The sequence below is a fragment of the Patiria miniata genome, unplaced genomic scaffold (genome assembly GCF_015706575.1).
Source record: "Patiria miniata isolate m_02_andy unplaced genomic scaffold, ASM1570657v1 HiC_scaffold_7, whole genome shotgun sequence".
NCBI lineage: Eukaryota > Metazoa > Echinodermata > Asteroidea > Valvatida > Asterinidae > Patiria > Patiria miniata.
The window spans coordinates 11,676,019-11,703,525 of record NW_024037074.1 but is presented as its reverse complement, the minus strand read 5'-3'; the positions used below and the strand labels follow the sequence as shown (position 1 = coordinate 11,703,525).

The 27,507-nt window shown below is 40.9% G+C and overlaps 4 protein-coding genes across 5 annotated transcripts in view; 2 read left to right on the top strand and 2 right to left on the bottom strand.

Annotated features, from left to right (window-relative positions):
* Positions 1–500: 500 nt before the first annotated feature.
* LOC119745788 (rab-like protein 3) lies at positions 501–8,021 on the bottom strand. Its single transcript, XM_038222391.1, has 8 exons — positions 7,916–8,021; positions 7,065–7,156; positions 6,718–6,835; positions 5,960–6,080; positions 5,338–5,482; positions 4,964–5,035; positions 2,987–3,025; positions 501–1,863 (listed from the first exon to the last, which is right to left on the bottom strand). The coding sequence occupies exons 1-8, from the start codon at positions 7,989–7,991 to the stop codon at positions 1,789–1,791; spliced, it is 738 nt and encodes a 245-aa protein (XP_038078319.1). The 5' UTR covers positions 7,992–8,021; the 3' UTR covers positions 501–1,788.
* Positions 8,022–8,048: 27 nt separating this feature from the next.
* Positions 8,049–11,659, top strand: LOC119745787 (general transcription factor IIE subunit 1-like). Its single transcript, XM_038222389.1, has 6 exons — positions 8,049–8,210; positions 8,575–8,775; positions 8,957–9,115; positions 9,374–9,562; positions 10,016–10,182; positions 10,546–11,659. Exons 2-6 carry the CDS (start codon positions 8,623–8,625, stop codon positions 11,162–11,164), a joined length of 1,287 nt encoding a protein of 428 aa, XP_038078317.1. The 5' UTR covers positions 8,049–8,210; positions 8,575–8,622; the 3' UTR covers positions 11,165–11,659.
* Positions 11,660–12,309: 650 nt separating this feature from the next.
* LOC119745782 (T-complex protein 1 subunit theta-like) overlaps positions 12,310–27,507 on the bottom strand; it is a 25,198-nt gene continuing 10,000 nt past the window's right edge. Inside the window, exons 1-13 of one of the 2 annotated variants that reach the window (XM_038222383.1) lie at positions 21,819–22,008; positions 20,860–21,030; positions 19,634–19,765; positions 18,891–18,960; positions 18,617–18,745; positions 17,922–17,983; positions 17,596–17,733; positions 17,182–17,253; positions 16,650–16,911; positions 15,270–15,385; positions 14,483–14,719; positions 13,791–13,910; positions 12,310–13,210 (exon numbers count right to left, since the gene is read on the bottom strand). In XM_038222383.1, the coding sequence (XP_038078311.1) occupies positions 13,139–13,210; positions 13,791–13,910; positions 14,483–14,719; positions 15,270–15,385; positions 16,650–16,911; positions 17,182–17,253; positions 17,596–17,733; positions 17,922–17,983; positions 18,617–18,745; positions 18,891–18,960; positions 19,634–19,765; positions 20,860–21,030; positions 21,819–21,878 (1,641 nt within the window). In that variant the 5' untranslated portion in view covers positions 21,879–22,008 and the 3' untranslated portion in view covers positions 12,310–13,138. Of the gene's footprint in view, positions 13,211–13,790; positions 13,911–14,482; positions 14,720–15,269; positions 15,386–16,649; positions 16,912–17,181; positions 17,254–17,595; positions 17,734–17,921; positions 17,984–18,616; positions 18,746–18,890; positions 18,961–19,633; positions 19,766–20,859; positions 21,031–21,818; positions 22,009–27,507 lie in introns of those variants that run through there. The other variant, XM_038222384.1, reaches the window with a different exon arrangement.
* Positions 22,859–26,513, top strand: LOC119745784 (high-affinity lysophosphatidic acid receptor-like). The gene is made up of 2 exons (XM_038222386.1): positions 22,859–22,950; positions 23,751–26,513. Exon 2 carries the CDS (start codon positions 24,567–24,569, stop codon positions 25,725–25,727), a length of 1,161 nt encoding a protein of 386 aa, XP_038078314.1. The 5' UTR covers positions 22,859–22,950; positions 23,751–24,566; the 3' UTR covers positions 25,728–26,513.

Genomic DNA, 27,507 nt, shown 5'->3' with positions numbered 1-27,507 from the left:
GTCAGATTTCAACCCAGGACAGGCTCCAACCATTACAAACCAAACAGCCAAATTAAAACTCGAAATGAACCTCCAACTCCCAAAGCCCCAAACAACGAGCAATTTTTTTTAACAATTCTAAAATAGCCAGAGATTTTTTTTCTCCAAAATTTGGTCAGCTCTGTCAGCAATTATTGCCCCTCCTCCAGCTTACGATCTTTTGGACTCTCCACATATATCAACAAGGGACTGCGTCGTCCCTGACGATGACGTTACCACGGAAACATATTTTTCTTGCATCCCGTTTACGAGGACTGTGTATCCCGATTGAGAGGAATGGGGGTTAATTTTGAGGACACGACTGCTACTTGTTCTTCAACCTTTAGACTGTGGGGAAAATTCCCAATTTAGACAGCACACTCGGCCTCTTACTCATCACAACTGCACTTGCATTCTCCACATTTTTACAGTCAGTAACAAAGTTGTACGCAGGTTTACAAACAAAATAAAGCAAACACGAGTTATTTTTACATGTAAAATATATATTCTCTGCTAACATTCGAATTTCAACATTATTTTACACTAGCACAACTGAAAAAGATAAGCTTTAATTACACTTAGCGACGAGTTCAGCGATGGTTCCCCAACACTCTTAGATTTTTTTCAGATCTGTTCTCAAAATGATACGAATGTTCAGTACAAATTTTTGTTCCTGGACCATTGTTGGCTTGGCATTCACAAGTCAACCCTACGGTTGGTATACAATTTCTTACGTGACCATAGCGGCAGTTTTCCTATAGCATTGCCACAGTTGGAAACTGACTGGTGATCTTGAACAGCGCCCTCTGTTGATTTCATGAAAAAGCTCTTACCACTATTATAACAGTATTTCACTATGCTAACCACCAAAGCAACTTGACATTGAAGAATGGCATGGTTTAAGGTGACATAATGCAAATGGCGCCCTCTGTGGGTAAAAACTGTCAAGCCTTCTAACCATTCTGTTGTTTATCTCCAGTAAATTGCTCAACATGTTTCTAATCTGAGATTTCGGAGCTGCTGCGTATTTAATTGTTGATTATTTCTGCAAGTTTGCGGTGACATCATGACGTGTTTTAGTGCCCATGAGACAACTTTACGGTTAACTAAAGCATTTGATATAGTTGTTCGAGCGGCTTGCTGAACTTTTAAGAGTCGTTTTGTTACCACAATCGGAGGCAACTTTCAGCAGCATCCGCTGTTTGGAACGCAAAATACAACAAATTCTCAAGTCTCAAATAGTACGTTCCACTGCGGTCCACAAAAATTTCAGGGAGGCTTGTCCGCACAATTAACAACTTAAAAAATGTAAACCGTGTTACAATGAATCGTCTGTTGCAACATTTATCGAAGTTGCTTCAAATATCGTCAGTGTTGTTTATATCGTAGACGTACCTCTAAACAATATTAGTTTCTTTGGCAGCTTTCGCAGAATATTGTCAACGATCCAACACTCATTCAATTCATTATCCTTGTGTAACAGGTGCGGTCGGCCCGTTCAAAGGGCCATCCAAATCACATTTTTTTAGCAAGACTGCTCTTATCTGCACAGAGACAAGGTAGTGGCTGAAGAACGACAAGCACGGAATCGAACCACTTCGAACATCAATTGTTACCATGGAGAGGGCAAGGCAACATGAGCCACTGGTAGCCAAGTAGCGGCCGGTTCCCCGATTCACGTTGGCGAGATAGTGAATGGAATGGCCCTTTAAACAAGAGCGCCCTCAACGGTGCGAGTGCAGCTCACCTTGAGAGCCCTGTACCTTGTCGTCAGTCTGTGTGCAGGCTCTTCATGTACTGCGGGGTGAACGATCGCCGTTTCTCGGTAGGACTACCGATGGGTTGCTGAAGCAAGGAGCAAAGTAAGGGGATGAAACTGTGAAATTCCTTGAACTGTTTTTTTATAACATTAAACTTAATTTCGTAAAATCCTCAAAATCCAACAACTGGTTTTGCAGGATCATGATGGATTAAAGGCATATAGGATCATTTGCATTTATCCCAGAAGTAAGGTATCAAATTATTATCAAAAAGTTCACTTGGATTATAGATCACACTAATAGTAAACACCCTGTGAATTTATTCAATCTTGCTTGCTGTCATTTGGAAGAAATCAAGAAATGTAGGTGATTTCCGACGATCAGTCAATTGACTGATCGTTGGAAATTAAGAGTTCTAGAGACGAAATCAGTTTTGGATCAAAAGGTTGTGCATGGTTTTTGACGGTTTTTCTGGTCAGATGTAACATCCACTGAGCTGAAACTTCAACAGGTTAGGTTTTGAACATTCTTCTTTGGATTTTGAGTGGTGTTATTATTGGAAACAAACAACATGCAAGAAAATCAAATGATCCTATATGCCTTTAAGGACTGAATAGTCCAGTCCGATTGTGTGTATTAAATACATAGAAAAAGGCCACTGGTTTAATACAGTGCTGGATTCAACAAGATTCTAACACAGATGATCAGAAAGTAAAGTTTGATTCAAAGTTTCTTCAAAGAGGGGCACACGGCAGGGGTGGAATAGTTGGGTTTGCAGCAGGGGTCTGGCAGATGTGGGAGGGGTCAGGGAGTTCGGGGAGGGATCTGGGAGTCTTGGGGAGGCGAGAAACTTGGAAAAACAGATTTTAGGGGGTGGTGTCTATGTGTAGGGGAGAGGTGTAGGGGGTCAAGGGAGGAGTCTGGCAAAGGGGAGAAACTGAGCAAAAAAGAATTGGGTTAAATGAATATGGACTTTTTGTGGCTCATAATTATAGTATAGGAGGGGGAAGTTGCACATTCCCTCCTCTTATTGTTATTTAAAAATTAACAAAAGAATAGGGGCGGGGCTGAGAGGCAGCATGCTGGAGGGTGATGGATAGGTCACGTGATCATCAGCATCACCACTTACAACATTTGGGAGGGTGGTGGTGGGTGGTGACCAAAAAAAGGGGGCGGGGTCACCACGGATGGAAGGGTGGTGCACACACCTGGCTAGAATCCCTGGAGAAGAACCGCCGCTCGATCACCTGTGGTAGAAAACAAAACAAAGAACAGGTGATGAAACAGGTGTGCGACATGACAGGTGGAATGGCCATTAGTAAGGCAGCTGGGCCATTGGTACCTGGGCCATTGGTACTGGGCCAGTGGTATTGGTACCTGGGCCAGTGGTATTGGTACCTGGGCCAGTGGTACCTGGGCCATTGGTACCTGGGCCATTGGTACCTGGGCCATTGGTACCTGGGCCATTGGTACCTGGGCCATTGGTACTGGGCCAGTGGTAGTGGTACCTGGGCCAGTGGTACCTGGGCCAGTGGTAGTGGTACCTGGGCCATTGGTACCTGGGCCATTGGTACCTGGGCCAGTGGTACCTGTGCAAATGGTAGTGGTGCCTGGGCCAGTGGTACCTGGGCCAGTGGTACCCGGGCCATATTCCATGGCTCCGCTAACCACAACCAACTGGCAATAATGCACAAAAAACATCATGCCAGGATGCCATGCTTATATGTACGCACAATGCTATTCTTCCATCAACTGAACATTGGATGTACACTGCATTCAATAAAGTCACAGGTTTATTTTCCCACTATAACGTCAACCAATCCAACTGAGTGTTACTGGTCACATGCCTAGCAACCTGCAAACAACCAATGCATTCAAAAAATTTTGCAACATCAAACCAATCCAAAAATAAAATTCAATAAAGTATCTTGCACTCAAAATCAAACCTTCCAAAAAAAAAAAAAAAAACCCATAAGTTTCGAGGCAAATACAACGATATTACACTTTCTTCTGAGTCAAATATTATTACAGAAATGTTAGTTTAAGTATGAATGAAATTTTATAAAGAGAAGGACAAGCCCTCTCACTGTTAATAGCACTGCATGCATGGGTTGTTGGAAGGGTTTAAAGAACTCACAGATTCACACGTAAAAACAACAATCATGTCAGAGAATAGTTTTGAATTATAAGAAAATTGAAACAAAAAACAAAAAACAAAAATAAGGGGAGTGACTTACAAACCTTCTGGGGTGAATCTTTGGCGGGGTTAGAGTAGAAGCGGCGGTATATCACCTAGGGATTATGGGATAGGTCGGGACGGGACGATGAGTAGTTTAGAGGGTTAAGCGAGAGCAGAGAGACGTGGAAGGAAAGATGGAACAGAGGAAACGGAAAAAGAAGGAATGAATTAGGCAATGTGGGAAACCAAGGCGGCGGTGGTTATTTTTCTTCAGAATTAGACGGGTTTTGTGTTTTTTCAGGGCCGGTACCAAATATTTGTTTTGAGCATGAATTGTAGAATTGGGTAGCAGATGTCATAGATGACCCAGATTAACCAGTTCGCGCCGGGATTATTTTGACAAGAACGGAACGAGGTGCGGGATAACTTTTCACTCGACCTCAAGCCAGGCGGGTTGAAGCCATCACCCTCAGGCAGCTCACTCATATTTCCGGCCTCGCTCGCTGGGAGCGGGTCGCTGACAGATATTTCCGGCCTCGCTCCCTGCGTGTTTATCCGTCATCCGTTCCGAATACCACAAAACCTTTGCGAGTATACATGTCATCCGGCGCAAACTGGTGAATGCAAGCGGTTCTATCTAATTTTATTAATCCTATCCCAGCTTTAAATATTTTGATGGAACTCCGCTGTATTAAATAATACTGTGCTGAAATCCATCAGGATGCAAGAGCTGAAACAAAAGATCTTTTGGAAAATGATAGAGAAATGCAGAAAATAAGTTTTGAATGTTAACCTGACGCGTGATTTTTCTTCTGAGGTTGTCAGATTTGAAAGACCGATTTAAAAAAAAGATGTTACTGAAAAACTTGTTTTTAAAACCTTTCTTGGCTTTCTTGATAAGGTTTCTTCGATCTTAGATCAACTCTCTGACAAGACAGCAAAAATGGGTGATTTTAATATGAGTTATGGTTGAGAGAAATGGCAAGAAATTTTGAGAGTAACTCACCTTGTCAAAGAACCTGCTGAGTTTGACGGCATTCGTCGAGCCAGGCGCTACATGCCTTGCTTGTGTACAATCCTGGAAATGAGAAAATAGTCATTTTCAAAAAGGATGTCCAAATTCATCAGGTGAATCTAAATCAATGAAACCGCTGCATTCAGGCGCCGACAGTGGAACAGGATTCAAGCTCGTTGAGCTGCCAAGCACAGAAATTTGCTTAGCACGGAAAATATCTGCTTAGCAGAAACAGGTGACCAGCCAAAATGTCATGCAATGTATATTGCTAGCGACTGGTTCTCATTAGATTTTTGCTAAGCATATAAATCTGCTAAGCAATATATTCCGCTTAGCGCAAATTGGGCCGAGGAGATTTTGCTTACCAGGTTAATTTCGTCGGCCCCGCATTCCTCTGCTATGACCGACGTCTGTAGTGTGCCCTGTCTGGATGAGTCTAGCTGGTCATGCTTTGTGCCGATGACTAGGACTGGAATGCGCGTTCCTGCGAACTGTTCTGGATCATACTCGCTGGAGAAAGGATTAAAAAAGACTATATATGTGAGCAAAAAGTTATAAATTTAGTAATCATTTTTAAGCCTCATCCTCTGGAGGTGGAGTAGAACTTAGAGCCAATGGATCCTTCATGACTGTGTGATTAACCAATTAGATCACAGCTTTTGGTCAGCTGACCATGTCAGGTGGTCACAAGCACTGTGAGAAATGTACATAAACCAAGAGTGGGCGGTGCTTATGGCTAAATCAAGAACGGTTCATCTCACAAGCTTCTAAGCATAGAAGTGTGCTAAGCACGGGAAATATCTGCTTAGCAAACAGGATACCAGCCAAAAAGTCATGGGATTTGTATTGCGTTTGACTGGTTACTTGCTGAATTTTGCTTAGCACTCAAATTTGCTTTGCAATATATTTTATGCTGAGCAGCAGCAAGAAATTGGGCCGAGGATTCAAGGTAGAAATAAAAAGAGGCATTTTTTTTAGGGGTATTACCTTGCACTTGATCTGGTCTTTGTTGAGCCGTAAGCTGATTCCCTATTTAGCACCTCGCTTAGCCATAACCGGAGGTTGGTGTGGGATTTTCTGTTGGTTAGATCGTGGACTAGGATTATCCCTGCAAAAGAACCACAAAACACAATTTACTGGAAAAAAAATAGTTTAGAAATATTAGTTGCATGGGCAAGGCTTTGATACTCTATTTTAAAATAATACAATTCATGAGCAGTTCAAATACAGGAAATTCCTAGCATGCCTCACATTTGTCAACTACCATATAGATACCTCTCAAATGACGTCACTGGCTACAGATTGTCACGTGCATCGGCATTTTTGGAGTCAAATTTTCGTCATATTTCAAAGAAATTTCGAGCAAAATGCATGCGTGTTTAGAACATTTTGCACACTGCAAGCACACGTACCTGATGGCATTGAATACGCAGTTGTAGTTTTACTACGAAGATGGCTGTCTATGAGAGGGGTCTATTCAAGCTAATGCAAGCGCGTGAGGTATGCTCGGAATTTCCTGGGTAGCACTGCCAAAATTCCCAAGACTGCTCTTGATTAATCTTGTGACTTGAACGTGCCTATCAGAGATTGCCGTGCAAGGAGGAGCAAATTTGGACCAAGACTACGAATATGACATAAGAAACAAGGGGAGATTGGTGCTACCTTCTTCCATCTTGAAAAATTCTTCGGAACCTCCTGGTAGAATTTTGAAGGATTTTGGAGGATACGAATTGAGGGAAACTTACCATTGACGGGATTGTAGAAGATGTGTCTGCTGTTTGCGTGATTGACTGACCCACTGATGTCCCAGCACTCCACAAAGTAGCTCTTCTGAGCCGGCGTGCCCTCTTTGTATTCGTGAATCTGCAATGCAATGAAATCAGAAATATTTTTGTGAAATTTGAGACTTGACATACCAGCTAAAAACTAACTGTGCTAGTTCATTTTGTCAAAAAAGAGTTCCTTTGATTTCAACCTCTGCATGGTGTACCGGTGTAACAAAAGAATTTATCTCTATGAAAAATTCCAATTCAAATCGCAAATAGACATTTTTGAGACAGGAAATCATCGGTTTGACCCAATCTCAGCTCACCTTGACATCTACAGCTGCTCCTATCGTCCAGCCGGGGCTGGGATTGGGGTGACCCCGGCAAATTAGATGAACCAAGGACGATTTGCCGACGCCTGTTGAGAAAAAGGAAACCAATTGGCAATGACATCTGTAATCATTGATATGACTGTTGTTGATCAATCTTTCTGTTTATAATTTTAAATTTTCATATGAGACTCTTGACATCACTTGCCAACTGTCTTTGCTTGTATTTGTAAGTTGTAGGATACGATTAAATTAAAAGTAAAACCAATTCCCGCAAAATACAACAAAACAGCCCAACCATGCATCAACGATTTCGAAAAAATGTTGCAATCTGACGACGCTTTTTTCTTCATATATCATCTCAATGAAGGTCATTCATTACAAAAATGATGATAAGACATGAATCTGGGACTGAGAAACATTTCCAATTTTGTTAGGAAATACTTAGAAAATTGTCTCGACTCTCCATAGACTTTGTGCACAACCGCTGAAGTGGCGTCAGGTTGCAACATTTTTTCCTTAGATTTTATTTAACAATAAAGTTTCCATAACTCATAATAATATTTACAAAAAATATTCCCCTTCTCATTCATTTTCAATTTCACTGCCAAATGCAATGCCAAATTTACACAAGCGTACGTGTACTTGGTATAGCGCCCTCAACGCCTAAAATACAATCATGTGGCTCAAGTGAAACAGTAGGTATCGGAAAACACGGGACTAATTTACGAGGTAATTATACACACAAATTGACGATTTTTATTTTCAAAAAGAGCCTTGTCGTGTGGTTTATCATAAATGCTTCCGAAATTTAGAGAAGTTTCTTTCAGAAAAAGTGAATTTCTCACCCGAATCCCCGACAACAACCACGCGGACTTTCTCCAGGTCGATGGAAGCCATTTTGTGCTGCACAGATGTGTGCATGGCTGCCAGACGTTTTGTGTAGAGTTGGACAATTATACCTGAGCACCAGACTATTCAGCCAAAACATTGCACTGCATGTGTTTTGATATTTGTTACGATTTTTGTATTTCTATCAGCGTTATTAAATTGTGGAATGTGATAAAATTAGATTAAATCTAAGCTTCCCTCCCCTTTTTATTTAAAATCCTCGGGGAAATTTTTGAGTATTTTTGCAACCAGGTACAGCCCAATAACACAAACTTGATTTTGAAAAGCTTTGTTCTTTTTGTTTAATTAAATCTGACTTTTCACTTTGTCTTTGACTTTTGTCTTAATCATTGATGATGCTTAAAAATGTGAGTTCAAACATAAATTTTGAGGATCCAAGAATTATATCACGTTCAGGTTTTATTAGAAAATAAACGTTTGAGTTTCTTGATTTACCAATCCACGTGAATCTTGCATTTTTATAATTATAATACTGACTGGGAATGCCTAAAAATATCCAGTTAATTGGTTTAACTTAGTTGAGAAGAAAACCATACTGTTCTTTCCTCAAAGATTGCTTTTAAATACTCAAGTACTAAGTTATTCTTTGTTACAGCCTCACAACTTGACAAAGTATTCCACAACTTCTTAAAACCACATCAGCATGAACCCTCCCGCACCAGCCATCACTGAGCCCTCCGTCCTCACCGAGGTCCCGGATGAACTCAAGCGACTGGCGCGCTTCATCACCCGCGGCTTCTACACCATTGAGCATGCCCTGATCATAGACATTCTTGTGCGAAATCCCATCGTGAAGGTAAGTGTACTATTATTTTTATTGTTGTTTAAATGACAATGAAAGCACAAAAAGTCTACTCATCGTATCTCAGAGAAACAAGTGTTGTCATATGTACAGTGTTTAAAGTTAATATTACAGAACTGCTAAAATTTACTGATCTTGTTTCATCTTAATCTCTTATCATCTTTGATGTGTTCAGGAGGACGACATGGCAGACCTGCTCAAGTTCGACAAGAAGCAACTCCGCATCTTCATCAACAGACTCAAGAACGACAAGCTGATCAAGCAGACGATGCGGGTAGAGACACAGCCAGACGGACGGACCAACCGACACAACTACTACTTCATCAACTACAAGGTACCAAGCTGCATTAGTAGTGGCCCCTCCCTGCCTGCTTATCAGACAGTACGCATCGACCAATGAGATCATGACTTTTGGTCAGGTGACAATGATAGCTGAGTCAAACTTGGACCAGGTCATTGTGGGAATATAGACAAGCAAAAGTTTGGCAGGGTTTATGGAGAAATCCAGGCCTTGTGTTTCAAAAACTTGAAATATCGTTCACCTTTTGTCATAAACTGTGGTTTCATTTTTGTTCATGGATCACAATCTCAGGTCTTTGTCGATGTCGTCAAATACAAGCTGGACAGGATGCGGCAGAAGATTGAGAACAAGGAGCGGGACTCTACCTGCAAGGCGCTCTTCAAGTGCCCGCAGTGCCACAAGGAGTACAACGAGTTTGATGCCGGGACACTGATGGACATGCTCACTGGGCAGTTAAACTGTACTTTCTGCGGGACAGAGGTAGGTATCGATATAAGGGGGTGACTAAACAACCCCCTTCTGTCTGACCCATGTTAAATTTTTCAGCATCCTGAATTTGCTTGCCAGAAATAACATTGTAAGTTGTTGCGAATCTTGCTCTTGCATCTTGGATCTGTATGATGGTACTTGAATTCGAACCCTGATGGAAACATTGTGTCTGTGTTCTCAGGCAAGACACTTTACTACAATTGCCTCTACACGCAGGAGTATAAATGGGTACCTGTGAGGGTACGATTGCGCCGATCCCGATCTGCTGAGGGAAACTGGTCTCATGGCCTGATGAACCGGGGTAAAATAATTGTAAAGCACTTTGAGTGATTGTATAAATCAACTATCTGAGAAATTTAATACAAGTGCTTTGAGACGTTGGTCTGAAGCACCACATTTATATTATTCTTCTTCCTACTGCTCCTCCTTTTCTTCCGCTGTTAGGTGCATGAGGATGAGAGTGCCGTGCCTAAGAAGGACGCCTACATGCAGATAGCCATCTTCAACGAGCAGCTGAAACCAATCTTTGATTTGCTCAAGTCTGTCGAGCACATCAAACTATCCAAGGCGCTGCTGGAGCCGACCCCATCTGCGGCCAACGAAAACAAGAGGTAGGTATTGCAATCACTGGAAGGGATTAAAACTGTGTTGTAGTCGAGTCCATCACAAGTCCATCACAAGAAAAGGGGATGAATGTATTTCTTTGCAGTTAATATTTGAATAGGTTGTGACTTGACTTGGGACTGCATGTCTTGTGATTGACTTGAGATGGACTTGTTATGGACTAGACTCCAACGTTGCCTTCATAAGAGGACACTTCCCAACTTCACAGTCAAATTCTTGGGTTTAACAAGAAAATGCTCTGCCAATTCTAAGTGGTGGATGCAGAGAATGATGCCCAAGTGTTTGTTAGTGGTGCTGCCTGTTTGAAGAGAAAAGATATCAATAAGGTTTTTATGTATTTACTTTCTCAGACCAGGTGCCAGTCGTGGCGGTGCTGGCAGTGGTCCGCACAACGCGTGGAGCGGAGACTCGTCCAGAAACCTGGGCTTCGAGATGTACGACCAACAGATCACCATCAACGTTGGGGAGGAGTCGCAGAAGGACAAGGCTAAAGAAAAAGCGGCGCGGGAACGCCCCGTCTGGCTGATGGAAAGCACAGTAGAGGGCGCTATAACTGAGACATCGGCCGAAAACCCTGGCTCCCAGGCAGGGACTTCCTCGGCTGGGAAACCGACTAAGAATAAAGAGTCGGAAGAGATCATACGCGCCTTATTGGCGCACGAGCGGAAGTCCGGGACCCAGGCCGTTGTCCCTGGCGAGGGCGACAGTGACGTGGAGAGCGATGCCAGCGGCTCTGACGACGATTTTAACATCGGTTTGTCGGCGCGCTCGGCCCCGATCACGCACACCGTTGAGATGGAAAGCGGGGACGAAGATGATGAGGAAGAGGAAGACGTGGTGGTGTCGGTCGGGGGACGCATGGTGCCCTTCCAAGACATCACTGATGAACTCGTGGCACAGATGACGCCAACTGAAAAAGAGGCCTACATCAAAATGGGACAAGAGGCTTATGCAGCAATGTACGACTGAATGTTTTGATGAAATGCTTTAAAATTTGGATACGTTTTGAAACGCTTTGACCGTTTCAAAATATCACAGAAACTAAGAGATGGTTATTATTAAAGTTCATAGTGCATACCCGATGCTGGCAAGGAATAAGCATCTGTCTTGAGGTGAAGGCCAAACAACCCTAGGTTTTGCCTAGTCAAACTCGACCTGTAACTCGCAGTTTTGGAAATCATGAACTCTCCTATGCAAACATGCATTCTGAGCCATGCGGTTACTTGGGTCAAAATTGGTCAAGTGACCATTGGTGTGTTGAAAGTATACCAGGGGAAGTGGAAGGAAACTTTGACCGTTGGTGACCTGTTAAACAGCAGTAGGGTTAATACACAGTGACTCAATCATTCACTCGGTCAGTCAGAAGACCATAGGCTGGCCCATCAAGTCCAGCAAAATGGATGGAAATAAAGCCGATATTGAGTGTCATGTTGTGTAAATATAAAAACGCAAATTGTCACGTCAGCTGTGTTTCTTTCAATTGAAAATCATTCACTTGTTTGCTGAGCCTTGTAAGCTAGAACTTGGTGCATAGACACAAACTCCCAAAGAATGAATGAATGAAGAAGACTTGTACAGCGCCGGTATCCGCCACAAATGGGCACTCATGGTGCGTGCTATAATCACCAACCCTTTCCAGCAACTATGCGGCGCATTAAAAAGTCAGAAATAAGTTCAAAATTTGTTGCGTCAGTGCAACAAGGTAACTCGATTCTGCAACAAAGTCACATCTCGCGCGAATATGCTCCGTGCAACAAGGTCGTATCTCGCATATCTCGATGTCCATTGACTTTGTGTATACATCCGGGTTATTTTAAGCGAGATACGACCTTTTGACATTGAAAACTCGCGTTTTACATACATGACGTCACACGCCAGTTTAGGAGAAACGACCTTGTTGCACGGACGCAGCAAATTTATGTTGACGTTGCCTCTGAGAACTAATAGGCCTTCAGAGCCGACTTAAAGCAAGAAGTTGTTGAAGCAAGTTCTAACGGAGTATGGCAAACCTACAAAATGAATGAGAGGCATGGTTAGGCAATACATTTCAAAAGCAAATCTGTAGCATTCAATGCCACTGACAAAGTGAGACAAATAACACACTGGTATTCTCAGATTTGATGCAGATTTTTTATTCCAGGAACATTTTGTGAAAATGTTTACATTTTTTGATTGGTAAAACAACAACGCTGGCTCTTGCAATCCCCAATTATCGCTAGCATTGCACAATGCTTTTTTTTCATAACATTTGATAATTTTTATATTGGACAAGTCACATTTTACTCACTGCACACATCATAATACTTGGCTTTTAATAGAAAAAAAAATACCAAAACAAAAAACATTTCACTAAAAAATTGTGCTTTACAAGAAAAAAAAATGTAACTTTTTCTCTCTGTAGACCGAAAGAAAAGCTGCGCTTGTGTACAAGGCACTTTTCATGTACACTCGCCATTTGTGAAATTTCGGCTTCAGTCCAGGTTTCGCTTTTATGAGTTTTAGAAAGCAAATGTTTTTGAAAGCTTCGAATCAATTTGGGCTGAATTAGTTCACATACATGTACATGTGCATTGGAGCCTATTGCACAAACGTTTCACGTAGCACAGGTTCCTCGGCCACAGCCACTCTGTAGCCAGAGTTTCGGAAATGGCCAAAATAGTTTTCTTGCACTGTTACGCCTGCTGAAACATTCACTTCTGATACCCAAATGGTGTACATTTTTTTTGACTGAGAGACAGTTGGGAGACTGATAAAATTTCAAATTTGTTCTCGAATGTGACCATCATAACAACATTTTGGAACAACGTTTGTGACCCATTTTGCAACCCCACGACAAAACATGTTCCATCCGAAACACATATCTTTCAGATACAGTGCATAATAAGCTTTACAGATCTACGACATTTAATGACAAATTTTGTTGAGACAAAGTGGTGAATGTTTCTAATCGTCATCTTGGTCCATTCCGCCTTGCTTAGGGGGCTTGGGTCCTCCTGCTGGCTTGGCCATGATTATCTGAAAATACGGGGGGAAAAAAGAAGAAATTTCAAATTAAACTTTGAAACTTCCTTTTCATTTAGAGATCTGTTGCATTAGCAACCATCTTGAGGGACAATAAATGCAAAAACAGGGATGAGCTCAGACATTTTTGAAGGAATCGGCGGTACAAAAGAAAGTGTCATTTAAAAAATTGCCTGAAATCATGTAATTGCAAGAGGGCTTAAATTCCTGATAAAAAAGTCAACCCATTGAAAAACAAAAGAAGTGTACTCCCAAGATGGCTGCCATGCAAGGTGTCAATGCTAAATGTTAATAAAAATCAGGGGCAAGTTACATGGAGCTGCTGGTATGCAGCACAGAGATTTGCTAAGCATGGAAAATACATGCTTAGCAAAAACAGGTTACCAGCCAAAATGTCACAGTATGTGAATTGCTTGGGACTGGTTCCCGGCTGATTGCTGCTTAGCGGGTAAATTTGCTAAGCAACATTTCCTGCTCAACAGCTTCGTGAAATTGGGCCCCGATCTCAGCAGGTCAGACGTTATTCCTGCAAACTTTTTTATTTTTTTGACTTTTGTTTTTATCGGTATGTTACCTGATCTACTCGTAGGACCGTGACGGCCGCGCTAGTGGCCAGTTTTATCCCCCAGTATTTGGTCAGGTAAGCGTCCACAACGTTGGCCTCCAACATATCCTTGATTTCGGCTCCTTCCGCCTGTAGAAAAATCATAATAAAAAGTCAATTTCAGAACATTTTTAAAGTGTAAGTTTTGTTTTACATGAAAAAGGCAAGTCTCAATACTGCTAGAAATTCAAGATGGAGAAACAGCAAAAGTGATACAATTCTTGCACAACAGAAATCAACAGGAAGTCAATATTTTTAATATTATAAGCCTACTATCTGTAAAGATTAAGATGTCAAAATGATTGATCTACCAAAAAGAGAGAGCTGATTTCGTGAGATGTAGTCACACATTTAACATTCTAGGTTTTCAGATGGCAGGCATAACATAATAATTATCCACATGACAACTACATTTTTTAAAGCATACACACTCTTCAATTTCTGTACATCTAGTCATTTTGACAGGATTTTCAAATAAACAACATAGGGAAAAAGACTTGTAATTTAAAAGTTGAACAAAGAAATTGACTGAAGCGGGGTGTGAACCTGCAAACCTTCCCTTGTCATTCTGGTGCTCTACCCACTGACGTGCAATATTTGGGTGCTGCGGAGGAACCCTCAGCATTAATAAAAAAAAATTCTGGCAGATATTTTTTTTGTACCTCAATGTCGAACCCAGCATTCTGCTGCCCTTCCTGGTGGGCCGCGTACAGCTTAGACATCACCTCTGTTGCCTTGACCCCAGCGTTCTCCGACAGCGCCCTCGGGATCGCCTCGAAGGCTTGCGAGTACTGCTTGATAGCGTACTGCGCCAGGCCGGGAATGGTCTCGCCATAGGAGGCTAACCGCTTGGCTAGCTCAATCTCGGTGGCTCCGCCTCCTGGCACCAAACGGCCATCCTGCCAAAAAAAAAAAAATTACCAAAAAACTCACAAATTTAAAGGTTTATTCCTTTTTACTACTCAAAAAGATTTAGTAGCAGAAATCTTTGAAAGATGCAACATTAGGCCAAAAAAAAAAATTCTCCGGTTTCTGGTATGGAGCTTGCCCAAATAGTGGTGCGGCTGATTTTTTTTGCTTCAAATGTCGGCTGATGACTGCAAATGGTGCCCGACTAAACTTAGTGCAAATATATGGGAGTCCAGAGAGGCCACATAAAGCTTATTCTCGACCATAACCCAATCTAAAAACACGTTAAAATTGTGCAGCAGCAGGATTCCAGTCAAACCAGTGAGTTTGGCGGTTTTGAGACATCATCTTTAATTGAAAAAAAAACCTTTTTCATTTTGCCGACGCGCATGGCTACGGCGACGCGCGCGCATACCAGAAACCGGAGACTTTTTTGGGGGGCCTTATGTTGGTTTTTTTTTTTTTTAATTTTTGTACTAGTATTTTAGTCCTGTAACCTGGAGTGAAAAGAGTATGACATTATGTAGTTGATGTCAATACCTTTGTGAGTGCCTTGTAAGTGTTGACTCCATCATCAACTGCACGTTCGATGTCGTCCATCAGGTTCTCGGTGGAGCCTCGGATGACGACTGTGGAGATACTGCTCTCCTCATTATCTTTATTGAAAAAGAAAAAAAATAGACTTTTTACACTGTTTACCCCATTACTTGACAAGGACACCATATTTTACCATATTTTACAATAAACAGGCATGCAACTGGAAATTTAGAAGAAAAAATTCCAAACCAATTCCAAAAAACACAAGACTTTGTACAGTGTTTTCCCATTTGTAATGGCATTTATGAGAAGTTAAAAGCGAGGACATCAGTGGATCTAAGTTCAGTATCTCAATGATGCAGTTCATGTCAAAGGTCATTCAGGATCAAATCGCTGATGTGATGATACGCGATGTTATCATAATAATACCGGAGTCTTATATAGCGCACTTATCTACCAACAATTAGGTACTCAAGGCGCTGGACATTGTGTCTATTTTTTTAAAGACAGGTAAATAAATGTTATGCGGACGGGACATTGTACTTGTAATTAACACATGAGCGTCGTACGCCCGTCTCCCTGGGCGTTCAATGAGGGTTCGATTATCCAGAATGACCCATGACACATATCATTGTGCGCATACATAGTTGAAATACCGAACTGGATTATTGTGGTGCTGCTGATCTGTGTTGTAGTGTCAGCATTTTAACGCAAGTTTAATACTTGAACCATATAAAATTCTAGTACATGTACCTGCGAAACCTTCAACTTAAAAAAATCTTTGCCAAAAGGAATACAGCAAAAGAAAAGGTGGTGAATAACTAGCATATCTTTTGCCTGTGCACAATACTGCTCAAAATGCAAACAATTAGTACAAAATATGAACACAAATTTGGCAAAGATAGCACGTTTGGTCCAAGCTCCCACAAAGAAATCCAGTATCCACTCAAAACTAATACATTAGGCCAAAAAAAAAGTCCCCGGTTTCTGGTGTGGAGCTTGCCCCAAAAGTGGTGCGGCGACGCGGCTTTTTTTTTTTTGTTATTGACTTTTTCCCCCTTCAAATGTCGGCTGATGACTGCAAATGATGGCCGACTAAATTTATTGCAAAATGTATGGGAGCCCAGAGTGGCCACATAAAGCTTATACTCGATCATAACCCCATCAAAAAACACGTTCAAATTGTGCAGCAGCAGGATTCCAGTCAAAAATCAGTGAGTTTGGCGGTTTTGAGACATCATCTTGCATTGAAAAAAATTTTTTTTTAAATTTTGCCGACGCGCATGGCTACAGCGACGCGCGTGCATACCAGAAACCGGAGACTTGGGGGGGGGGGGGGGGCTTATAAGCAACAAGTCTTCCAGCACTCTATTTCGCCGATACCTTGTTTGAAAACGATCAACGGCGTTTCTCCGACTTCCGATATGAAGACGTGATCGCAGTGTCCGGTCTCCTGGGTCGTCGGCGCGGTGAGTCGCGGCAGCGCCGTGGCCGCGACGACGCGGCCTAACCGCCGCAGGTCCCATTTGGAGTTCAGCCGGACCGCCATGATGTTGTACTTGTTCAGGAAGTGGAGGGCCATGTCGCCGATCTTGCCGCCGGCGACAACCACGTTAATGCCGGCCTCCGCGATGGATTTAATTTGCTGTAGGGGTGACATTTTTAAAAAGAAATTTGAAAATTGACCGATAGGGTTCTTCAGCGGACAATTCATCACTGTTTTCACAGAGAAACAACCAAAGCTGTTGCCCCTTGGCACTGATTTAAGAACAAAAAACTTTATTTGCAATTATCTGGCTGTTAAAATGTACGTAATCAGATCCAGTAGGTTCCCAAGTTGATTGTTACTTGACTTTTTTAGTGTGCTATTCTGGAGCTAAATTTCAGGGGGAAAAAATGCAGAAAAAAATCTGACCAGTTCCAAGGAGTTCTCCTCCCCTTTGCTGTAATTCAACAACTCGTTGGCCGACTTGATCAACACTGTGCCCTGAAATGAAAAAAAAAAAATTACAATAAATTTACTGTGTTTATATAAATCACGTTAACACAGACAGCTGCTTGTATTTAAACATATTTTATAAAGGCTCCTATTGGATCGATACGTCTTAAACAAGGACTAGAAAGTCTCCAATACTTTTAATAAATTTCAAAAATTACTTGTAATGACATCTTTACAATAATAATTGAAAAAGATCTTTGATTTTTTTGGTAGTTAAACCAGGATTCCTCAGAATTGGGGGAAAAAGTGCACATTTGGGCAAGGGGTAATTTACACAAGTTTATTTCCTATTTGGGACACAATTCCAGATTGGGCGCAACGGTGACTCACTTTGGTTTCGGTGTGCGAGGTGTCGACGGGACAGGAATACAACGCGATCTTAGCATTGTCCACTTTAGACAGGGTCCCTTCCACGTGCTTCTTGAAAACCATGCCCTGGACCACGCTAGAACTCAGGACACCAGACCCCTGTGAAGGAATAACAATTGCAAAGAATAAGAGAAAACATTGCAATAATATCATTTCAGGAATGGAATGTTTTTAAAAATTTGTTCACAAGGGCACCTACAACCACCCCCCACCAAATAAATGTAATAATTAACAATTAAATAATGTTTGATGACATAAAAACAAAGAAAATCTGATAGCAAACTCACAAGAATTTTGGTAGTCCTGACGTTGTCAACATTGAATGTCTTAGTCTTGGTTTGAACTGCAACTATAAATAATAAACAAAGACAAAACAATTGAAAATTTAGAAAGTCAGAAAAGCATGGCAACATCATATGAGATAACTGACATTGGCAACACTCCTTTAACAAATATAAATAAGCCCAAAAATTTTTCTTCTTCCGATTACATGGTATTTGAAAATAGGGTAGGTAGGTAGGGAATTTTTTTTTTTTGGCAATTTTTTTGTGTACGATCATATGGAGGTATCTGCGTGTAGTCAAGGGTAAAAGGTAGTAATTGATGATTTTTGGATTTTTTTCTCTCATTTCCCCCCCCAAAATAGGGTAAAGGCTGTCAAAATAGGGTAGGTAGGGTAACCGGAAGCAGAACTATTACTATTTTTTTGGCCTTATGTGGTTGAGAAATATCTTCAATGCAGTTTACGAAATGACACACCCTGTATTTACAAATACGCTGCATGTCAACAGAGGGAAAAAAAATATCTAAACTGAACATTTTTTTGAAACTAAAATACAACTTGGTTTAAAAGCTTATTAATTACTCTGCAACTGACCACATTACATTGATACAGGCTGTGTACGCATAAAGAAAACACTTTGCAATGTTGCAAATAATAATTTCAAAACTTTAGCTGGTATCCCCAAAAATCTCAACTCACCACAAGCTTTGGCGATGAGACTGGCGAAGTAGTCTTCGTTGCCGTACTGCTTGCTCATGACTGTGGTCCGGATCGCCCGCGTCACCTCTGCTTCGTCTCGGAGATCTTTGAGAGATCCGCAAGACAGATCTGGGAAAAAGGAGCGAAAATGAAAAACAGTGGAAGGAATGTTGCAACCTGTGCCACTTCAGCGGTTGTGTACAAAGACTATGGAGAGTCAAGACAATTTTCCATGTTTTCCATGATCAAAAGGAATTCCAAAGTGGGAACTCACCTGGAAGTATTTCCAGCGCTTTCTTCAAGGCAAGCTCATAACCTTCGATGATTTCTGTAGGGGACAGGCCCTGCAGTGGGAACAAAGGAAACAGATGATGATAAATTTACCATTTTAAATTATCATCAATATATTCTTCAACAATGTCAGAAGTACACGATTGCGAGCATTGCAGCTAAAGCATGCTGTAAAAAATATAATTACATCTTTACTGTAAAGCCTCAGGAATTTTGTATTTGAGAGGGAATTCTTTTCAAAATCAGGCAAATTCTGACCAAAAAAATCCAGAATCAGGAAAATTCCTGACCAAAAAATCCTGAAATCAGGAAAAATCCTGACAAAAAATCCAAAATCAGGAAAAATCCTGGCAAAAAAATCTTGAAACCAGGAAAAAAAAACCCTGACAAATCTCGCCCCTGAACAGTGCTAAATGCAAGTGCAATGAACGTGCTATAGACCTTTATCATGCTGCCACCATTTCAGTCATGTTCCCTGCATCCAATAACTGTACTGAATGATAATGGGTTTTGTGCAAAAAGGAACCAGACTATTTTTCCTTCCAGTCTCGCTTTGGTTACGTTGATTTGAAAGGGAAAAAATCAAGATGGCCGCAACATGATAATGGTCTATTGATTTCCTGCTAAGTTTTGAATTTTGGAGGATGCAGGAAGAGTCCCTGAAAAAAGGCCACATGAATTGGTTTAATTAACAAATTAGGTTAAAACTCGACAGTCCTGTCTTACCATGCGTAGCAGGTCTTCGGCGTATTCTAAGAGGGCCCCGGCAAAGACCAAGACAAAGTTGGTGCCGTCTCCGATCTCCTGCTCCTGTTGTTGGGAGGCAAGAACCAGCATCTTGGCGGCCGGATGTTGCACCTGAAAAGAAAAACAAAAAGAGAAAATCATTTTTACTGAACAAAGCAAATAACATGAGTGGGGTTTAAACCTGTGACGTCCGGAATACCGAACCAGTGCTCTATCAACTGAGCTATCCAGCCATATGTTGTCAGTTTCCTAGTTTGTCAATGTTTTTGGTCAAATAACGTTTTTTATTGTTGGCTCTGACCTTGTAAGATGGAGACAAGACAACTTTTGTAAGATGTTGGATCGAAGTCAATATTTTGCAATGCTGTATTGAAATCTAATTCAGGCAATAATGTCAAGGGGGGACCATACAAATTACACTAAAAGTGCATGCTCTCATTCAGTGATTTTAAGCACAAAGTCTCATGTGTATACTTTTTATTTAGTTTGCTTTCTGTTTGCTTATTTTATTTTGTATGTATTGTTTTGTGTCGTTTTTGTTTGTTGCGATCAAATAAATAATGAGAATCATTGAAAATCTTGCATATTTTTTAACACATGAGGTTTATGTGACAAAACATTGCAAGTTGATGCAAACAAACATCAGCGGACACAACTTTTCAATCCATTCGTATGCAACTGCACAATTAAATGTCATTTAACTCATTAGCACTTATATCACAATATGTATATATTCCTTGATGAATCTATAACACTACAGAATGCTGGGGCAGTTTTGGGCAGTACTGGGAGTAACAGGCAGGGCAGTTTGGGGCGATACAGGAACAGCTGTTTGTTTCAAACATGAAGTTGCTTCTCGCAATTCTAATACAAAAAATAACAACCTAAATATAAAAACACTTTCTTGTGAATAACTTTCTAAGGCCCCCCCAAAAAAAAACTTCTGCTTCCGGTTACCTGACTGACCCTATTTTTAGGCCGCGACCCTTAAAATTTTATTGGCAATTCCAAAAAAAATAAATAATCATTGAAATTTTGAATAAAAAAAAAAAACTTGTTGTCTTTTCTGTCTACACAAAATACCTCTCAACAACCCTTTTGCTTCAAAAATGCTTGTATTTATTTGTTTTCTTACTTACAAAAGAAACCTCCGTTGTTTTTACAATTTTTTGTGTGTGGCCTAATCCTCTCATCAAGTAGCTTACCTCCAGTTCTCTGAGAATGGTGGCCGCGTCGTTGGTTACAAACAACTTCTCGATGTGATTGATGACCATCTTGTTCATACCGTTGGGGCCGTAGGCCGACCGCGTTGTCTTCGCTAGCTCCTTGCAAGCGCCGATGTTACGGTAAACTGCCTCCTCAAGACCATGGAAATGCTGGCGAAGGGAATGAAATGGTGGCGGATGACAGTGATGTCGATAAATTAATAAAAAATGATAATTTTATAAACAATAACACAGCACAGGTCATGCAGATGATAACTTCATAAAAATCGGATAGGCCTATGTGTACATGCTCTGCCTAAAATATATGAACACTTTTCAGAATTCAGTGACAGTGGCCTAAAACAAATGTAAAAAAATTAACAAAATATAGCATTCAGATACCTTTTTGTTTGTACAAAATATATGCCGACTACTGAACATGTTTGGGGATGTAAAGTTGCCATAAAAACATATTTTATTATTTATACGCCCATTTTATCCCATGTATAATTTGTTTTTCCGAAACAAATTTGGAATAACATTAAATCATTATTGAGGTTGTAGGCCAATATGACTTTAAAAAAAGGCATTAGAGAAAGAGTTTAGTATCCTGAAGCCATTTTGCTGGTCGTGTGCAAAGTCTATGGGGAAGTGAATTTTTAGAAACTTAGTTTGAAAAAGTTTCGCATTCTGAAATCATCTTTTTCTAAGTTACAATGTTTGCAATGACTGATCATATCTGGGGTCATACATGAGAAAATTGGCATTAGGCTACTGCATCCTATCCATTTCTGGATGTAACATGAATTTATGACACATTTTTAAAAATCCATATCACAACTGGTCAATGATTTTTGCCCAATCATGCTAATGCAAACTCTATCGTTGTCGTCAAGGCTCAAGCGGAACAAATAAAATCGCCATCACAAAATTGGTTGATATTCACAAAGTTTACTCACTTTTGCACCATCTTTCAGCATCTGCCCAATACCGGGCGCGTTGGGTACTCGCATAGCCATCTTTCGCGGATTTTGTCGGACAATTTGTTTCGTTTGATTATGAATAAATTAGCGTAGAAATTTCTCGAAGGGAAGCGTGCATGTGCTGAAAATCCGATTAGACATGTGCCAAACGCTGCCGGTTCAAGAAGCTATCCCAAGAGGGCGCACTTGCGTTTTTACATTCGAGCCGCGCCGAGCCTCGCGCAAGATGGTTTTTTTTTCGCCTGCAAAAAAGTGGTTCTCGGACTTTTACTTCCCTTGAAATTTTTTTTTTAAGGAAATCTTCCAAACCATGAATTGAAAGAAACATTTGAATTAGTACTCGGTTAACACGATAAAGAAAGGCAAAATAACATTTTGGGTAAAAGGAAAAGATGCCAATTAATTTCGGAGAGAAAATAATTTTTCCTCAAAAACAAAGAAAAAGTTGCAAAAAAGAAGTCGGCCTTTTGTTTTATCATTTGCGCTTTAGTGGAAAAAGGCCTATTTTATGTTTCTATTTGCCACGTACAATTTACAAACCCCATCTTTTAGTTGTCGCATACCTTGGTCATGGGAGTCGCAATGATTTTTTTCGGGGGGGGGGGGGCAAAGAACATTTCCCCCCAAATCCTTCTACTTTCTCTAGCATATATTCTCAATTTATCGTTTTTTCGAGGGTGGGCAGGGGACATTTGCCCATCCCACCCCCATTGACACTCCTGCAGACGCCCATTTAAAAAAAAAAATGTGTATTAAATTAATAGCAAATATAACTTCACATCTCTTTTTCCTTTTTCTTTTTCCCTCCTTTTTTTCCTTGGGGGGGGGGAGTGACCCCTTGCCCCCCTGTCATTTGAAGAAAGCGGGAAGGGCGGGGGGGGGGTCTTTAAAGAAAACGTATTGCAACTAAGTTCGGAAAATTACTGATGTGATTTTTTTTTATATGCCAGCAAACACTTTCAGTTTCATGGAGAAACTCACGAGTTAACTGCTAAGATGTATAGCGCCGCCAACGGTGGTAAATAGTCACGCAAAATAAATACCACCGATCCGTCATCAACAGACGAAAGCGGAGAAAAGATGTTCTCAAAAATCGTGATGTGTGCAGGTATTTTGTGATCCTAGACATCGATTTGTAGCTTTTTGTTGTGGTTTATCTTTACTGCAACCACAGTGTCGGCGGTGTCAGGATAATCGCTACATATGATGGGAAAATATTGTTTGAAAAAGAAGACTGCAGTGCGCATACGAAACACGTAGGTCTACATTGTCGATTGCATTTCTTGCAGGTGTCGATGTTGTTTGAGGCGGTGACTGCGCTGCGCAGAACGGTAGACATTTTCTGGGGCCTGGGCTGGGCTTCCATCCGGAAATTTTGGTCTTACTTACAAAACCACAGGAACTAATATGTTCAGACCTTTCTTTATTTTGAGAAATATGCAAAAATGCATTTCGGCATAAAATCGTTGTTCCCAATGTGAAGTGGAACAGATTTCGAAATTCGAGAAATTCATGAAAAAGAAATGTTTTTCACTAAAATTAATGATACATGTAGGCCTACTTTGAAAAAAAAAAAAAAATAGGATGGAGCGCTAAGTTTTTTTTATAAAAATGTTGTTTGTCATTTTATGGACTCTTTTGGCATCAGGGTGTTGTAAATTCTGCATTGTTTTCCCTTGGTTTCGGCTTTGATAAATATAAATATACTTGTAGTCCGAGTAACTCGTACCCAACTTATTGCCTTTTTAACCTTCGGACATGGTCTGGCGATATGGCCTGAAAGTTAAAAAGGCGATAAATTGGGTCCAAGTTACTCGGACTAATTAATACAGGTAACAAGGATTTTTTTCCTGTTGGCCACAAGTGCATGCATTTGAATACGTTTCCTCAATATTTATTTGTTAACAGATCCAGTATTGCTGCTACATCATTGAGTGTGCTCCGAGAACGCAGTCGAGTACAAACGACCCTTGAAGTCGAAATGCAACGCAGGGTTCTGGCGCTCCATGTAGCTTCTTAAAAAAGTCAGATGTGATATGCGCTGTCATGATCATAAACAGCCAAACAAATGATTTTTTTAGAAATGATTTTAGACAGCTAAGTGGCTCATTAGGGTTACCGTTCACATTATGGTGCTTTTACCACACGGTTTCTAGTCATCTGCATTCAAGAAATCAAATCATTACCGTTGATTAATCTTCATGAAAATGTAGTATCACAGTGACAGATTCTGCTAAAAACGTCTCAAAGTGGATTTCCAAATGAATGGATTGGTGTGTCAAAGAATTATCTTGTTCGTTGAACCTCCGGTAGTTGGCATCGGATACAGGGGATTGAGATATTTTCACCGAATGAGCCATTATGAGGTGTGGTTTTTAAAGTTCCACTTCGTTGCTTCATAATTGCTCGTCAAACGACCGTCGACCTAAGTTGATGGCAAACTTGCCTCGTGCAGGAGATGGCCACTTTCCAGAATTTGAATGCCGTTTTAGAATCGTCTTTAGCGGACTACTCCATTGGCTTTGGTTGGAAAAGTGAGAATGATGAAAATGAGTGTCGACTTGGTGACAGTGATCTTATGAAGTTGTCCCAGTGCCGTGATTCTACGTATGCCACAATGTCGAGCAATTAGATCAGTGTTAGTTTGTGTCACTTACCAAACTGCACAACAACGGGAAACAAGTTGCAAAAATGAGCGCAATTTATGCTTGAGTTTGTAGAATCATGCGCATGGTGCTGTTGACGGAAACCACCATGAGTGCAACCAGCAGCAGCACGGGTGGGCTAACGTTGGTGGTGAACGACACCAAGATGACGACATTCCCAGAAGGCACTGCAACACTTCCTGCGGAGCAGCTACGCTTGCCCATCGGAGCCGTCGCAATCCTGACCATCATCATGGTCCTCATGATCCTGATCAGTGCCCTGGGCAACAGCATCGTCTGTCTGATCGTCTACCAGAAGCCCGCCATGCGCTCCGCGATCAACCTCCTCCTTGCCAACCTGGCCTTTGCCGACATCATGGTGGCGCTCTTGTGCATGCCCTTCGCGCTGGTGACCCTCATTGCGGGCGACTGGCTGCTGGGGCCCGCCGTGTGCCAGATCACGGCGTTCCTGTACCTCTTCTTCGTCATGGAGGCCACTTTCATCCTTGCCACCATCTCCGTGGATCGATACTTCATCATTGTTCGTCGGAAGGACAAGCTGAACCCGCACAGAGCCAAGATAGTAATCGCTCTGTCCTGGTTGAGCAGTGCCATTGTAGCCTTTCCACCCATCGTCGGTTGGGCCCGGTTCGAGTACTCCCCAGGTGAAGTCCAGTGCCGGCTTCAGTACCCGGATGGTCCCGCAGACAAAGCCTACATCGTCTGCCTCTATCTAGCCATTTTCTACGTTCCTTGTGCCGCCATGGCCTTCTCTTATCTCTTCATTCTCAACACGGTGCGACGGAACTCACTACGGGTTCAGAACCACCCGGAATCCCTCAGCATCAGTCAGGCCAACAAGCTAGGCCTGACTAACCTCCCCCGCCCCTCCCGCGTCAACGTGGACATGAGTTTCAAGACGCGGGCGTTCACGACCATCCTCCTCCTATTTATCGTCTTCATCATCTGCTGGGCGCCCTCGGCTGTCGGCGTCTACGTCGAAATCTTCTCCGAGTCAAACATGATCTCACCCGTTGGCCAGGCGTTCATCCTCTGGCTCACGTACCTTAACTCCGCCTTCAATCCGATTATCTACTGTTGGCGGATCAAGAAGTTCCGCGAAGCTTGCCGAGAACTGGCCCCCAAGACGTTCCGGCTCCTGCCCAAGCTGCCAGGGCGAACCCGCCGTCGGATACGACCAAGTGCAATGTACGAGTGCAATGAACAATCCTCAGTATGACAAACATACTAAACCAGAAAAAGTGTCTATTTTACAAGTTGCGACAAACAACACTTCAAAACATCTTGAGATTTATTTATTTTATGGGTGTCAAAGTGTTCATTATATTTTTACCTAGAAAGCAGATTTAGTCTAGTAAATGAAATTACTTACACAGTATTCAAATATTGTATGCCATGTTCTTGTATTCACATCTTACATTCTTTGTAAACGATATTGTTTATTTTTTGCAATGTGCTATTATTGTTGCATACATTACTTATCTTTTCATTTCTGTGTGGTAGCAGTAGACAACGTAAATATGTATTCAGAAGCTGCAGTTAAAATACACTGTACTTAATTTTCATATAAGCCCAGGGTATTCTTTGGGAGAAATTTTATTTGAAAACACCAAGCATAATACAGTATTTTTATATGAACAAAATAATTTAAAATTTCATGTCTCCATTCAAGCTGCACAAAATCCCATTGTTGACTAATTTGTATGTGAATAAATTTTTTTTTTTTTTTAATTTTTGGTGGAATTCTAAAAGCATCAATGTACTTTAAAATGTAAGCACTGAAATTCATTATGTTTTGAATATTGTTGTTACGCACCCAGATAATTAATTTTTTTGTCAATTACCCAAACCAAAATTGAAAATTTGCCATCCGAAAACATTTATTTAAAAAAAAAAAAATCACAGTGCAAGCAGAGAAATAAACCTGTTTCAGATCAACTTTTTTTTTTTTAATATTAAAAAAACCCAGACTTGACAATAGTGGAAATCAACGGATGAAGTAAAATTAAATAGCAAATACCTTTTAGGTTATTCATCAAAATTCATTGAAAGAATTTCTGCTATTGTGTAATTTGTCGTGACAGCAACTCTGCGAATATTCACAAAGGATTAACGACTCTCGTGGCCGTCCCTCAAGACTAATAATTGCCTCTCTTGGTTGTAACACAGACACACTCGATCATCAGTCACGAAAATTTAATAATGAATTTTAAAAAAACATGAGATGCGTGGGGCGCACACATCCTTCTTTGTGTTGAAAAGGATACTCATCTTGCCAACCGATAGTATTTAAAATGGACTCCCAACCCACAGACATAAAACGTTATTATTTTCGTATCTTGTAATATTTGTTCAGTATTCAACTATTTATTTGTGGTTGCATTACAAGGGTTAACAATTAATGGTATGGTTCAATTCACATTCCTTTTTACAGAGTATAAAACCTATTGTTTTAAAGGGAATATACAACATTTGCTTTGCCGTTATTTTCAGAAATGGATGGATTTGGGCAGTTAGTATCTTATAACAAATATTGTTACACTGCCTTTTTTAAAGTTTTGTGTTCGTAGATGCTGGGAAATCCAAAATCATGTTCCTGTAGTCTGGTTCCCTGATCCCACTTAAGATGAAACAGAGCAATTTATAGATGTCAGGGAATTGTAAGGTCAGGGAACCAGCCTAACTTGCTTGTACTCGTTCATAGGTGTGTGATCGATTGCAAGCAAAATGCGGACTAACTAAATATGGTAAATTGGGGGCAGTATTTAGTTTTTAGCCAGTTTTTTTCCAACGCTGGTTGGCTGACCAGAATTGGAAATTGATACAAAAATACCACTTTTCTTGAAAATGACAGCACACCAGGTGCCATGATTTCACAGGATGCTTTAGACTGTCATTCACTGACAGTCCAGTAAGGTATTTCTTAATAATTTGGTAGTTTTTGTTTGTTTGATGTTTGCAAATGTTGTATATTCCCTTTAACATCCATGTAAAATTTA

What these genes read in the sequence shown, in the direction of transcription:
- LOC119745788 (XM_038222391.1), bottom strand. Translation starts at nt 7,991, where the DNA reads ATGCACACATCTGTGCAGCACAAAATGGCTTCCATCGACCTGGAGAAA. An exon ending in AAGACCAGATCAAGTGCAAG is followed by an intron (nt 5,483 to 5,959) that starts GTAATACCCCTA and finishes TCCTTTCTCCAG; the next exon opens with CGAGTATGATCCAGAACAGT. An exon ending in GGGCCGACGAAATTAACCTG is followed by an intron (nt 5,036 to 5,337) that starts GTAAGCAAAATC and finishes TCTCATTTCCAG; the next exon opens with GATTGTACACAAGCAAGGCA.
- LOC119745784 (XM_038222386.1), top strand. Translation starts at nt 24,567, where the DNA reads ATGCGCATGGTGCTGTTGACGGAAACCACCATGAGTGCAACCAGCAGC.
- LOC119745787 (XM_038222389.1), top strand. Translation starts at nt 8,623, where the DNA reads ATGAACCCTCCCGCACCAGCCATCACTGAGCCCTCCGTCCTCACCGAG. An exon ending in ACTACTTCATCAACTACAAG is followed by an intron (nt 9,116 to 9,373) that starts GTACCAAGCTGC and finishes TCACAATCTCAG; the next exon opens with GTCTTTGTCGATGTCGTCAA. An exon ending in GCGGCCAACGAAAACAAGAG is followed by an intron (nt 10,183 to 10,545) that starts GTAGGTATTGCA and finishes TTACTTTCTCAG; the next exon opens with ACCAGGTGCCAGTCGTGGCG.